Source organism: Epinephelus moara, chromosome 16, assembly GCF_006386435.1.
Source record: "Epinephelus moara isolate mb chromosome 16, YSFRI_EMoa_1.0, whole genome shotgun sequence".
NCBI classification, from domain to species: domain Eukaryota; kingdom Metazoa; phylum Chordata; class Actinopteri; order Perciformes; family Serranidae; genus Epinephelus; species Epinephelus moara.
In genome coordinates this window covers 41,662,663-41,677,193 of record NC_065521.1, presented here as the reverse complement: position 1 = coordinate 41,677,193, position 14,531 = coordinate 41,662,663, and the positions used below count along the sequence as shown (strand labels likewise).

Sequence of the window (14,531 nt, the reverse complement as noted above, 5' to 3'; positions counted from 1 at the left end):
TTATTTACCTGAACTTTTACTGTAAATGTAATGGACAGAAACCACTGTCAAAACAAGTTGGATTTCAGAGTCTGAAAAAAAGGAACAGTTCTCTTTATTCACAAATGACTGGATTCCTGTATGATCTGTATGTCACACCATGATGTTGCTTACAAAGTAATATCACAAATTTTTAACAAAGTGAGTGCTTGCTGAAAAAATGACAATTAACACAACAAAATGCAGTTCTCTCTTCAACAGAAGGCAGTCAGCCTACAAAAAGCCAACAGCATCCGATGGTCCCGGCTCACACAGCAGGTCTCAACACCGGGCTGCTCCTCTCTGTGGGGGGGGAGTCACTGACTGGACCGCTGAAAGCACCAACCACTGTGGCAAATATGAGTCTGTAGGTTCAGGGTGGGCTCTGACTCATTTCTTCCTCCTCACTTTGGGTTTCTTAACTGGCCGAAGGTACGGGTTGTCGATCACATTGTCCTCACTAGCCTTTGTAGAAGGAACAACGCCGCTGGGAGGAAGCATGGAGTTCTCTTTGTCAGCCCCGGGATCATCCTGAGTGAGGGAAACAGAAAAAAAGGACAGACGTGAGCAATCATTGTAGGACAGGAACAGTCTGACATTTTGGGAAATTAGTTTAAGTTTTATAGTGGTTAGATGAAAAGATTGATAGCACTCATGTCTGTGGGTTGAGTATAGAACTAGAGCCAGCAAGAAATTAGCTTAGCTCTTCGCAGGATGGTCAGGGCGATGGTATGTGAGGGTGTCATAGTGTGGTATGTTAAAAAAAAAAGTCAAAGTATCATATATTAAAAAAGGTAAAAAAAAAAGTCATAGTATAGTATGTTTTTAAAAAAAAGTCACAGTATAGCATGTTAAAATGTCACAGTATAGCATGTTAAAAAAGTCACAGTATGTCATGTTAAAAAAGTCACAGTGTATCATGTTAAGAAGTCGCAGTATAGCATGTTAAAAAAGTCATAGTATAGCATGTTAAAAAATTAACTGTATATCATGTTAAAAAATTCACAGTATAGCATGTTAAAAAAGTCACAGTATATCATGTTAAAAAAGTCATTACAATAATAATAATACATTTTATTTAAAAAGCGCCTTTCTCAACACTCAAGGACACTTACAGAGCACTAGAAACACAACAACAACACATGTCATTGTATATCATGTTAAAAAAGTCATAGTATAGCATGTTAAAGTCACAGTATAGCATGTTAAAAAAGTCAGTATATCATGTTAAAAAAGTCACAGTATAGCATGTTAAAAAAGTCACAGTATAGCATGTTAAAAAAGTCGCAGTATAGCATGTTAAAAAAGTCACTGTATAGCATGTTAAAAAAAGTCACTGTATAGCATGTTAAAAAAGTCACTGTATAGCATGTTAAAAAATGTCATAGTACAGTATGTTAAAAACGTCAGAAAAAAGCCATAGTATAGTATGTTAAAAAATTCCAGAAAAAAAGTCATAGTATAGTGGATGGGTACTGCACCAGGTCAAGTGTGTGTATTTGAACCCTACTAATGCAATTTATTGAAATCTCACCTCCCAGCTTGTTCATTGGCCAGAAGTTTTGCTGCCACTTACCTACACCTGTTGCTTCCTGGCCAATAAAGAAGCTGGGAGTGGGGATACACAAGCATAGTTCAAGCACGTGCGCTTGTCCTCGTGCGTGACACTTTTCATGAGAAGTGTTTCAAATAGTAAGATTTTAGAAAAAGTGCATGTGTTGGGGAAGTACACAGAATATGACTGAACTGTGGTGAGAATTCCTGGAAATAGGATCCAGATTCCTGGCACTAACCCCTCCACCAGATGCACCATAATAGAGCTACTGTATTCTCTGCATTAAATTTTCCAAATCCAAACCACGTAGTGCTCTTCGAGGCCCTGCATAACACTGAAGAGGTAGATTTGATACCTGGTACTGGTCAGTAAATCTGAGTTCAAAGAATCCAATTTGCCTTTTCAAATAAATGTCCACAAGTGTGTGGAAACAGTGGCATATTCCCAGGAAGTAACTATTTTTACAACACTGGAAATCTGGGAACTCAGACAGAAACCCTGATGGTTGTAAAACTATATATCAGACACTGAGCAAGTTCCAGAAGTTAAGACTTACATTGATGATGTTTCCTGCTGTGTTCTCACTGTCCGTCTGGTCGTCCTGCTCAGAGGAGTCTGTCTCCTCTAAGGTCTGTAGTTCCAGCTCTGAGGGCAGGAGGGCGCTGAGATACGGGATGGAGCTTGGTTGTGCTGCGATTACTGAAAACACATTCACAGGAATTTAAACTCATGTAAATACAACATGCTTTCAGAAGCGTAACACACATGCAGAGAACAAACAGACTTGAATGTGCAAACAACATATTACAGCCAGTTTTTTAAATACAGGTCTGCTCGGTGGAATCACTCACATGGGAAGGCGGTGACGTCGTCTTTGAAGAGGCTCTGAGTTTCTCCGGTCTTGGCCATGAAGCGTGTGAGCGCTCGCTCCACGTCTCTCCTCTGACTCGCTGCCTTCTCTCTCACCACTTGGTAGTCAGACACAGGCTCTCTGAACGCCTGAGCGCAGAAAGGAAAACACACACGCACACACTTTCTGATTTTTTCTTTTTATCACACATAATAAAGGGCACCCTGATAACAGTGGTGAAACTAAATGGTGTTTCCAGCAATTATACTTTATCTTAGTAGATAATATTACCAAATAAAAATTCCATTGTTCAGGGTTTCTTTAAGGCCCGATCACACAGAGTGTATTTCAGCAGCTGGAGGCAGCTTTTTGTAATTGTTTTTAATGAGAATGAAGCTTGTACGGCCTAAGCATCTCTAATGACCAAGAGGAGTTCTGACTCACGGGTGTTTTGATGTAGGTGTGAGGGTCGGGGAACTCTGGGAAGTGGCTGGGGATATGAGCTGGATGCGTGCGCTTCTGTCCCGCTGACAGTGCTTTAGGAGTCACGGGTGGGTTCGTCACTGGGGCTGAAATTCATCAAATCCAAACATACGCAAAAAAATAAGTAATACTAGAACCAATGTAGAAAGTGAGACTACCATTACTCATCAATTTCATAATCCAAACTAACAGTGGACACTAGAGTGTCTACTTACGGGCTGTTATAACCATCCTCTGTGACCTCTTGGCATACACAGGCAGAGTGTCGGCATTGAAACCTGCAGCAAAATAAAAACAGATTAAACAACGTCCTCTGTGTTACCTTGTGTTTGCAATGTTTTTATATGTCGGTGTCCTCCAGTACCTACCCATTTCAATGAGTGTGACCACTGTATCCGACAGGGTTGGGATGCTTCTGGCTGTGTGTTCACAATAAGCTTTAGCACATCGACCTATTTCAGTTATATCTGCAGAGGGGATGAAAAAACATTTGGGTTTAGAACAAGTCTGCTTATGAAGACTAAACATTTTGCAGGTAAAACGAATGGATGATGAAAGGTGGGATCTAATTTCTGTTCACAGGGATCATTAGCACATGCATTTGGTGATTTCGGATTTATTAAAACAACAGCGCCAATGCACCTGAACTCAGGGAATCTGACAATACAGCTCTGTCTCTTTGTCTTAATAAGATGGAGCAACAGTCCTGATTTTCTGAACCACTTCTCTAAACATGTAATAAAACTATCTTAAAATGACGTCCTGAGTGTTTATCATTAGAAAACTACAATGAATCATTTCGGTCACATCGACTGACAGTAAATGACTGCCAACACCTCTAGTTACACAACAAAACTGCTCATTAAGTGATTGAAGCACACGCAGGATGTGATGTAAAAGCTACAGCTTAACACTTTAAATTTGCTTACAGCAGCAGATGAACAGAGCACAACAAAAAGCTGTATTGAATGTGGATCGGTCACATCTGGACGATGGCCAATACGCATAATAAGGCCAGTATCGGGGCCAACACTGATCCAACAAATCCCCACTACAAACCCAACAGCAGTAATAACAATGATGAATGACCTCCACAAGGATCGAGCTGTGTCTACTAACAAAACAGCCTGAACAAAAGTTTTCATGCCACATTTCTAAGATGTTCAACAAAGAATTTTCATTTCCCTGACAACTACTAAAGATCTACAACACATCAGCAGAGTGAAGCGCTACAAAGGAGATGTCAATTATTCTTTTGGTCCAAAACATGTCACTAATCAAATGTTGTGATCTTGCACAAAGAAAGGTAGACATGAATGAGCTTCAATGCAAGTCGATCAAAATTAAAACATGTCACAAAACACTTCTCCAGTGCTTTATTTTTGTATTTTTGTATTATACCAAATGTTTACAATTATCTTGCCATCATTGAGGTTGGGTCTGCACTGTGGCAACCAGCAGCATGCAAACTCTCCTGCGTTTAATGTGCTCATTATGTTTTAAGAAGGTTCAATGCATGCTATTCATGGTTTTATTTCTTCATGATTTTAGCCCAGTTTAGACGCAAAGAGACGAGTTGAAAATTGCAACTACCTACAATGTGCCATTCTGCAACGTTCTAAAAACCTGCCAGTTCACACCAATGCAACTAGATGAGACAGTGTATCATTTCTAGTCAACAACTCTCTGTACTTCTGTTCTGATATCCAGATTTCAGGCTTATTTTGTGTCTGAATATAATTTGTAGCTTCTTAAAATATGAATGAGGATAGTGATAGTGAGATACTGGCTACAGCTGCATTTGAAGTAGTGATCAAACAGTGAAAAACAGAAACATTAGTTGGACTGTATTCATAATCAATACACCACAATAAGTTAGTTAGTCAATAAGAATGTGTGTGTGGGCGGGGCATAAGCACATACAGCGAGCAGCAACAAACTGTCCAACACCAGCACACATGAGGATGGAAACAGAGGGCTCAATGGGGACAGAGCACATGCCATCTGCAGTCATTTTGACTTGACCAGCAGACTTCACTACAAGCTGACTGGTTGTTGATACAGATGACGTGCTTTATGTTCTAAAACCAGCCGCCAGCGATTTAACCAGCTGAGTTACAGGTGACACCAGAAGTCGAGCTCAGACAGCCAGATCAAGCCACTGCAACGTTCGAAAGCGGTTTCGTCTCGTTGCGAGATCATTGGTCTGAACTGAGCTTTTAAGTGCCTTGACTAAGGATGGTGGGATGCTTGATGCAGTGTGTTGTTGTTGTTGTTATTGTTGTTGCTGTTTTATATTTGTTCTATGTCGTTTTTGTTACGTGTCTCTCTGTCTACCTACCTATGCTCTGTGTAACACAAACTGCCTCTATGAGGACAATAAAGTTTTTCAAAATAAAGACTAAATGAAAGTTAACTGAAAACAGTTGGTAAATAAAGCATAATGCCCTGCAGAACATTTGTGTGCTGTGTGTTAATTTTTAATACACAAAACATACAAGTGTGCAGCTCTGAGGTAAATGAATGGGGACATCTACTTTAGGATTCATACGTACAGCTCTGCATCATCTCAGTGAGTGTCTCCACTGCTGCCTTCTCCGCGCTCTCGAAGCCACTCTCTGTCAAGAGGGCACTGACAACAACCTGCAGGGTGCGACGTCGGGCCAGGTGGTAGTTCTCTGCAGGGCTGGTAGCTGCTTTACTACCACTCCCACGCTGAAAAACATACAAGAAACAACAGGTGAGAAAAATACATCAGAAACTTGAAAACTGACTGTGTCAGTCCTACCTTCAGGGGTACTAAGTTTTTGGTCTATGAGTACTTCATGAAGTATAAGTGTTGTAAGGTCACAGAGACCCGCTCACAATCAGTCAAGGGCTGCAGTTAATGTGCCTCATCTTGCCAGCCTTTGCTAGCTGACAGCTGTAGAGGAAGTACTCACATCTTTTACATAAATAAAAGTAGAAATGACACAGACTGAAAATATTCAAATGAAGGTCCTGAATACAAAACGTTACGTAAAGGGGAACTACACCCATTTTGCCCATTCCCAAAATGCATAAGACACTCGAAAAAAAATCTTAAACATGAACAGCTTCATCCCAAATCCAAAAAATAGAGTGCTAAAACTGAAATTTATGATGTCATAAAGTATAAAGTGCAGACCTGCTCCATTGACAATGAAACAGGAAGATGTTAGATGAGACTAAGAGCACCTAGAGGAATGTTCTATGGATCGATTCACAATAACTTTACTTCTGGATAGAAACCCCCTGCGACATGTACATAAAACTAAACGGCTCTGAGCAAACACTGCCTCGATTGGTCAGGTTTAAGCCATCTAAAAAAATCAATATCAGTTTAAGTGTACACTATATTAGACAGCCCTTTAAGACAGAGAACTAAGCCTTATCTCAAAGCCACCAGACTCCACTGACAGAAACAGTTGCTGTACTTCACTGAACATGGGATTTGCTGGCCTGCCTCTGCTTCTATCATTTAAGTGTATAAAGTAAAGCAGTGAAAATATTCCAAATGTTATGTACACTTGACCTGATATTGATATTCTTCGGTGTATCTTTTAAGGTGGTGAAAAAAACGTTTTGCTGCTGACCTCGTCCAAAGCAGGACATCACTTAGCTTCTGTGTTGATAGATTTGGTTTATCAAAGATGCAAAGCAACACAGTAAACAAACTAAGCACAGCAGAAATGTCAGATAGGTCAGACCATCATGTTTAAAGTGCTGGAAATCGACTTTTTTTGACAGTTTGCAGATGGCATGTATCTCCACCAACTGAAATCAAGTGCCAGTTGTCTGACCACAAGTGGCTGGTGCTGTGAGCGCAACGTCTCAGTGATTCGGTTTATATGGGTCCATTTTCTGTTTCTGAACTGAGAACACTACAATTTAATAAAGCTCATTTAAGTATAAAAAAAGAAAACAAATATTTGTGGTCCACAAAATCAGTCTCCCATTTAGTGTCTGTAGAGCAGAGCTGTAGACTCTACCCTATGACATCACAAGTTTGAGACTTACTTCTCTAGTTTCTGGCTTTGAAAGAGAGTAGCTCATGTTGACAGATATTGATTGAACTTTTCTAGGCCATGAAAATGACATGTTGGAGTTCTTAATTTAGGCTGTGCTTACAGAGGTATCATTAACAAAATGTACTTAACGTTATCAAAAGTAAAAGAGTACAACACTTTCCCTTGAAAGATAAATTAGGGGAGTACCGTAATAAGTATACAGTAGCATATTATGGAAATACAAAAGTAAAGTAAAGCCAAGTTGGTCAAAATTTGAGTAAATGTACTTAGTTACTGTCCACCACTGCTAGTTGACAAGCTTGACTTACAGGAGCACATGTAGCAACACATTAGCAGGTGTAGCGTTGAGAATCTATATAGGTTGAGAATAATAAATACTGACAAATGAACCCTGGCTTACAAACTAACTACACATTGCACGCTACTCACATTGTCATCGGATAAAGGCGGTTATATTCTTTACAGAAACATGCTCACGATCTGGAAATGTAGCTAACACACACTGACACATACATTCATTAGCATTAGCTACTTAGCCGTAACAACGACAACGCAGCTAAATGTGTCGTCTGTGCTTAAGTACAGACGACACATTGTTGATTTATTTTAAGTTTATAGCCCTTGTTTAGACACATTCAGCACTGCTGTTAGCATTTTTCCAAGAAAATGCTAACAGCTAACAGTTAGCCAAACACAGCTAAGCTAGCTGCTTCCTGCTAATGGCGGTGAGCGTATTTTAAAACCGTCTCTTACCCCTCCTGCATTCAGTGAACCTCCCGACGCCACCGCGGGATCCGCCATCTGTAATTTAATTCACTCTGCTCTTTGGATTAAACGCATTTAACACGATAGTGACGAAAACTGTATTTGTCCAACGAGCCGTCGTAGCCGCCGTTCGTAAACACACCGTGAATCTATGTCGTCGTTTCCGTTACAAGACCGGAAGTTTGAATTAACCCGCGGTATATTTAATAACTCCCTCTAGTGGTTGTGTGTAGAATTACACCCGCTACATTTTCAACGTGTCAATTCAGGTTTACTGTGCTTTTAAATTCGAGGTACTTATTTTGATTTATGCAACTTTATACTAGGAAAATATTGTACCTTTGACTCCACTACACTTGTCTGACAGCTTTAGTTTCAGATATATCTGTACGGCTGTATATTAACCCTTTGAAATCTGGAGCATCGCTTTTCTTGTGCTGCTCCCAGACTCTTATTGCAAGTAGCCTATTTAAACCTTTATCTTGAGCAAATGGGTGCGATTTCTCTCCAAAAAATTAGAAAAAAGGCAATAAGCAGCTTGGTAAGAAATGTCCCACAAAATGCAATAAATAAATAAATAAATAGATAGATAATAGATTTATAGTTAAGGACAAACTAAAATTATTAATCTTATTACATTTCAAAACTATGTTACAGAATTACTATAATTTTTAAGCACTATTTCCAGGTTGTTTCCTTGTCAGTTTGTTTTTAACTTTCTTTCTTTCTTTCTTTCTTTCTTTCTTTCTTACTATTTTTCTTGTTTTTAATTGTCTCTCTTTACTAATTTGTTGCTGATTTCTTGGGTTATTTCTTGTTTTGTTGCTCAGTACCTTTTTCCCAGTTTTTTTTTAAAGAAATCAAGCCAATTTACTAAGGCTTCACAGGTTTAAACTATCTTATATAAAGTAGTTATGAATAATAATATAATTAGTGCAACTTTACACAAATTTACAGCAGTAAAATGCAACATACACATTAAGGCAGCAGTGATATGATTCCAAACACTGACAGGGAACATTTTACAGCACATATTAACCTTGTTTTATATAAGGTTCTGAATGTAGGACTTTTACTTGTAATGGAGTATTATCTCGGTGGGGTATAGCTACTTTCACTTGGTAAATGATTTGAAGACGTGTTCCCAACACTTCTTATGGGATATGCTGGTGTTACAGCATGAAATAAGAGGAAAAAAATGGTTATTGCACAGGTCTGAATGTGTGAGTGCCTTTCCCTCTCAAAATGTGGCAACATTAGGAACATAAATTTGTCACACAAAAGGTAATATTGGATATATATTCCATGGTCTAATGTGGTTTAGTTAAACAGCCCCTAACTTAGTCTGACCTTACTTTACGAATGTCTATCATGTCATTGTTAATAAATCTATCTGAGGAATGTCTCTTGCAACATGTAGACAAAGCTATATTACTCTTAAATAAGACTTGATTCAGTTGCTCGCTGTAAAATCACTTTATTCCAGTGCAAAATGAATTCAATCACACACATTCAGCTTTTTCTCCAACACATTCATCAAGTCACATCATCCACGAGTATCTGCTGCCCAGCAGCCAGACGTTACTGTACTCTACAGTTTTCAGTGTATCTTCTCATTTTTTGTCAGTCGACGGGGGCAAATTGCATCTTTAAACAAATCTGGAATAACAGAACGAGTACAAAGTGACCAGTTCAACATGGTGATTTAATTTACCACCCCCACCATCAACATTTCAAGTGTCATGTCCATTTACACCAGGAGGGGAGGGTTTCTTTAAGAAGCGTGTAAACGGGTTGAGCTTCTCTGCACAGCAGTCACCAGATGTTTGGCCTTGGCCTCGATCGCTACCATCTCCAGCACGTTCACAACATCAGGGCAAATAACAGTGGTGTGTGACTTTAACTCCTGCTTCTCCTCCTTCTTCTTCTTCTCCATAATCAGCTCTGCTGGTGCATCCTCCACAGACTCCTGCTCCACAAATGGCATGAGAACAGTTTCCACCATTGCACCAACGACTCCGAGCATCGCCAGAGTGGAGCCGAGCATGTACATCTTCAGCATGCCCCGGCTGGGCCTCTGGTGCAGCATCTCCTTAGCGAATGGGATGATCTCGCCAATGGTTTCCATGGTGTGTTGCTTGATTAGTCTGTTGAAGGAAAAGGAGAGATCATACACAGATGTGTTGTCAGAGAAAAGTGTCCAAGAACTCTGTTGACTTAGTGTAGACATAAAATGCTGATACTCACTTTGTTGCACACCCCAAACTCGAGTCAGGCATTCGCAGGCAGAGACGAGGGAGATCCTGCAATTTAAACTCAAGTGGAGTCAGGTCAACTCCCACAGTGGTGACAGAATGCATATTCATGAGGCTGCTGCGATTGCGAGAGACAAGTGCTTGTTTGGGTAAAGGGCATGAGTTTAAAGACAAGAAGTGAAACCAGTGTTCCCTTTAGGTGAAACTGTGTCTGTGACATCACATGAGGTCTGTACGTGGTGTGCAGCAGATAAAGCGTCTGTATCTGTCTCCTATCTCAGAGAGATCTCTAACCATGCAGCGATCCTGATACAGAACGAGGATACACATTCAAATACTTCACGTTACCGAACATTGAACAACATGAGGGGCTGATCTGTGCTGCGTGGCTTGTTACCATAAACATTGATCCTCATCAGGAGAGCTTGAATAGTGTCCAATCACAGTGTGTAAAACTGTGTTAAGCCAGTCCTATTTATTGGCTTGAAGGCATTATATGGTTGCATATACAATAGTCCTTATTGAACACTGAGAGATAAGGTTAAAAAGTAAAACGGTTCAATACAACCCCCCCAATCCAATCATGCTGTCCTGACCTGCTCTGGCTCATGTTCGCTGACTGACCATGGAGCTGACAATGAAGCAGTGAGAGATTGCAGAGGTGAACGTGTGAGTGTGTCTTGGTCTGAGACTCTCTGCCCTTTGACCTCGTCCCCTCGCTTCAGGAGAAGAAGGAGTGAAGTCAGGCCAGTGAGTTGGGAAATACGTCTGATCTTTGTCACAGAGAGACAAGTGTCATCAGCTCTCAGAGAAAATGACAACGGGCCAATGTCATGAGATGTCTGCGTGGTTAGATGGGGTGAGATGGGGAAGATGCCCCCTAAGAACAAAGTCAGTTTTGTAGCGTCATCTCCAGACTAATTGTTTTTATTTCAGGATGTCCTGCGCCAGCAAGCTAGCTAAAAATGTTGGCTAATACTAGATAGCTAGCAATGCTAATGGTTGTTAGCTAGCTATCTAATAACACTAGTTAGCGGTTGAAACTACAACACTATACTTTTACCATATCTAGATGTACTATATAAAGGCAAAAATAACTATATATAGGCTACTAAAGAATCTAACTATGTAATATTTTGAGGTAGGATGTCACTGGGGTTTTGCCCTCTTCTGCCTCAAGGGTCCAATTTTACATTTTTACTTCAAGAAGAAAAATCTTGTTGTAATTGTTGTTGTTGTTGAATTAAAGATTTATTACTGTCATTTAGACTTAAAACCATTTTAATTAATGGAAGTATGTCTAAAAAGTCTTCCTTTTGCATGATAAGCAAATGTACACAGTATGATAACCGTACATTTTCATACCGGTGTACCTTGAAATCGATATATCACTGCAACCCTACACGGGGCACTTTTTTTTTTAGTGGCAAGACAATACAAAACACAAACAAAATGACAAGAACAGTGAGTTTCAATGTGAATGCAGGCCAGACCAACTCCAGGTAGCTAAAATGACCTGGCCCAGAATCGGCCTGAACTCGGAATGCCGGATTAAATTAGCTAGGCCAGGTCTGGTTGCCCAACTCGGCTGAGACTTGGCATGAATGACGCCCCAGAACCGTGCCAAATCCGCTGGCCTGATTCCAGTCGCCGACACTGCCATCACAGGGACAGACCCAATTGATTGACGCCCTAGAATTGGGGCAAATCAGTTGGCTCGATTCCGGCTGCTGACACTGCCATCACTGGGCTGTTATCAGAAATGACCTGGCCCAGCGTTGGCCCAAACTCGCCATGCAGGATGAAATTAGCCGGGCTGCATCAAGTTGCTTGACTTGCGCGAGACCCGGTATAAATGACGCCCTGGAATCGGACTGAATCAGCTGGCCCGATTCCACCTGCCGACATTGCCTTCACAGGGAAAGAATAAATTGTCACAGGGTGCTGAATCCTATCCCAGCTGACACTGGGTGAGAGGTCGGGTTCACCCTGGACAGGTCACCAGACTATCACAGGGCTGACACATAGAGACAATCATTCACACTCACATTCACACCTACAGACAATTTAGAGTCACCAACTAACCTGCATGTCTTTGGACTGTGGGAGGAAGCTGGAGCACCTGGAGGAAACCCACGCTGACACGGGGAGAACATGCAAACTCCACACTGAAGGGCCCCAGCTGACCAGTCATGCTCACATTCACACCTACAGGCAATTTAGAATCACCCGTTAACCTGCATGTCTTTGGACTGTGGGAGGAAGCTTGAGTACCTGGAGTAAACCCACACTGACAGTGCATGAACATGAACATCATGGCAACATTTTCTTAGTCCATCCTTTAGCAACAAATTCTATTGCGAAATACCCATAATTGCAAAATACACACACACACACAAAAGATGACACAGCTGCAGTAAGGACACTGTTTCAAAACACAGAAAAGAAAAACTAAAAAATATTCTCCTAACAGCTTCTGGTGTGAAACTCTTCTGGTTTATTGATCAACATTTGAACTTTTGCTCAGCAGTGATGACATTTGGTTAAATTTTGAAGAACCTTTTCCCCCGTTAGTCAACAAACGATGCTGGTAATATCACTATAATTGCTCTGTCAATAAAGTTCCTCTTTGAGCAACTCAGTTTGGACTCTGGGCATTTAAGTTTGCCACTGCTGGGAAAAGGTTGAGACTGTTTGGAGACTTTTGCCCCATATTTCTGCCTTCTCCTGCTTGAATGGACAGTCTGTCCTTACACTTCACCAAGTCAACCATGTTGTGGTTGCGTGTTGCATGTGTGTGTGTGTGTGTGTGTGTGTGTGTGTGTGCGTGTGTGTGTTTGTGTGTATGTGTGTGTATGTGTGCAGGGCTTATGATGCGTGTAGATGTGAAAACTCTTTCAACAGGAGCTCAGGGGAGAAAAGGGTAAGTATACACTGGGTTGAACTGCTTGTAAAAGAGGTATCTTTATTTTTTAATATATTATTTAAAATTAGGCTCTTTATTGTAAGACTGTTGATTCAAGGCCAGGGTGTACTAAAGTAAAATGCAGGACAGGGTAATCTGAACATGACCCGGAATAATCTGGCTGCATTTCTGCCACATTAATTTTGAACTTGGTTGCGAGGACATGTTCAACTGTTATTGTACTGTAATTTAGAGTACCTGGTATTCCTGGGCCAGGACCTGGCTGTGCTCTGAGAATGGATGTGTCATCTAATCTACAGTCCTTTAATTGGTTCGGAGGTTAGTTTAATGAGGAATACCAGGTCAGGTCACAGAATTAGGCGAAATGAGTTATTTTTCTTGTTTAGTTTGTTTACATTTCTCTGTTAAATTAGCCGAGAAGTACTTAAAATATAGCCAGAGAAAACAGAAAGAAATAGAGATTTAGAAAAGACAATAAAAGGTGAGTGAAGTAAAGTATATGGATTATTAGTAATTCAGAGTTGCATGACTCAACATAAACAGTTTCACAGGCCTAAGGGACTGTTCGTTATTCATGAGGCGGGAGGGGGTGGTGCCAAAAGGGGGAGGCATGTCCAATCATTTTTTAAGCACTGGTAGGGATACTTATGTTTATTATTTTGGCTAAGGGGAGGGGCATACAACCTTAAAAGGCTGTATTTTGTATTTATTTTAATGGCAATTTTTAAAGGAAAACATGCCGTTCAAACCCGCAGGCTGGTTAGAAATAGCTTAAATTGCATAATTTATTATAACCAGAAACTGTAAAAACAGAAATTATTGTTGGATTTGGACACATCACGTACAACAAATGCTTCTGTCAGAAAAATACAAAACCAAAATCTGAGCTTAAAATAGTGAAACTTAATCAAATTCACTTCATTCTACATTTCATTTCAAAAATAAACTGTTTGAACAAACTAACCAGTGTGCACGGCAAGAGTTCAAAATGGAGGCTTTTTTCAACTCCAGAATTTCTTCTTCAACTTTTAACTTTCACACGTTAAAGGGTAAGTTTTAAAAATCTGAAAGTTTTAAAAATCATGCATTTTTCCGTCAGTCACTTAGGGAGGCTCACGGAAAAATATTCGTGGCTTCAGGGACAAAAACCTCTCCTCTAATAAGTAAAGAACAGTCCCTAACAGGACATTGTTTATCATAATAGGTGCCTTTTTTAATTCAATTTAATTTTATTTAATTCTATTTAATTTAACATTTCTGTTGGTAATTTTAATCTATACTGTAGGTATATATTTCCATTTCATACACTTTCAATCTGCTTCTCCTGTGGAGAATGGACAGTGAGCCCGTGTTAAATTATTTGGTACATTTTTTTTGCCCCAAGATTAAAAAATATTCCAGAAATATGAAACATGTATAATAATTACATCCAGTTCTGTGGTCTTGGGATTGCATTGCAAGGAAGTCTTCAAAAATTATTAAATCATTTTTAAATAGTTTTAGTCCTGGTCTTATTTTTGGGGTTGAATGGAGTGTATATCGCTAATTTTCACTTTATCTTTTTAAGTATTTGCATGAGATGATACACATATGCACATTTGTATACACTTAATTTCAAGTTTCATTCTCA

The 14,531-nt window shown here is 40.0% G+C and overlaps 2 protein-coding genes across 2 annotated transcripts; both read right to left on the bottom strand.

The window, feature by feature from the left end:
• Nucleotides 1-77: 77 nt before the first annotated feature.
• taf8 (TAF8 RNA polymerase II, TATA box binding protein (TBP)-associated factor) lies at nt 78-7,899 on the bottom strand. Its single transcript, XM_050066234.1, has 8 exons — nt 7,709-7,899; nt 5,462-5,621; nt 3,275-3,373; nt 3,122-3,184; nt 2,868-2,992; nt 2,425-2,572; nt 2,130-2,272; nt 78-549 (listed from the first exon to the last, which is right to left on the bottom strand). The coding sequence occupies exons 1-8, from the start codon at nt 7,754-7,756 to the stop codon at nt 409-411; spliced, it is 927 nt and encodes a 308-aa protein (XP_049922191.1). The 5' UTR covers nt 7,757-7,899; the 3' UTR covers nt 78-408.
• Nucleotides 7,900-9,181: 1,282 nt separating this feature from the next.
• g0s2 (G0/G1 switch 2) lies at nt 9,182-10,126 on the bottom strand. The gene is made up of 2 exons (XM_050066240.1): nt 9,968-10,126; nt 9,182-9,867 (listed from the first exon to the last, which is right to left on the bottom strand). Exons 1-2 carry the CDS (start codon nt 10,084-10,086, stop codon nt 9,495-9,497), a joined length of 492 nt encoding a protein of 163 aa, XP_049922197.1. The 5' UTR covers nt 10,087-10,126; the 3' UTR covers nt 9,182-9,494.
• Nucleotides 10,127-14,531: the final 4,405 nt, after the last annotated feature.

What these genes read in the sequence shown, in the direction of transcription:
- taf8 (XM_050066234.1), bottom strand. Translation starts at nt 7,756, where the DNA reads ATGGCGGATCCCGCGGTGGCGTCGGGAGGTTCACTGAATGCAGGAGGG. An exon ending in ACACCTACATCAAAACACCC is followed by an intron (nt 2,573 to 2,867) that starts GTGAGTCAGAAC and finishes TTCTGCGCTCAG; the next exon opens with GCGTTCAGAGAGCCTGTGTC. An exon ending in CAGCAGGAAACATCATCAAT is followed by an intron (nt 550 to 2,129) that starts GTAAGTCTTAAC and finishes TCCCTCACTCAG; the next exon opens with GATGATCCCGGGGCTGACAA.
- g0s2 (XM_050066240.1), bottom strand. Translation starts at nt 10,086, where the DNA reads ATGAATATGCATTCTGTCACCACTGTGGGAGTTGACCTGACTCCACTT. An exon ending in AGTTTGGGGTGTGCAACAAA is followed by an intron (nt 9,868 to 9,967) that starts GTGAGTATCAGC and finishes TTCCTTCAACAG; the next exon opens with ACTAATCAAGCAACACACCA.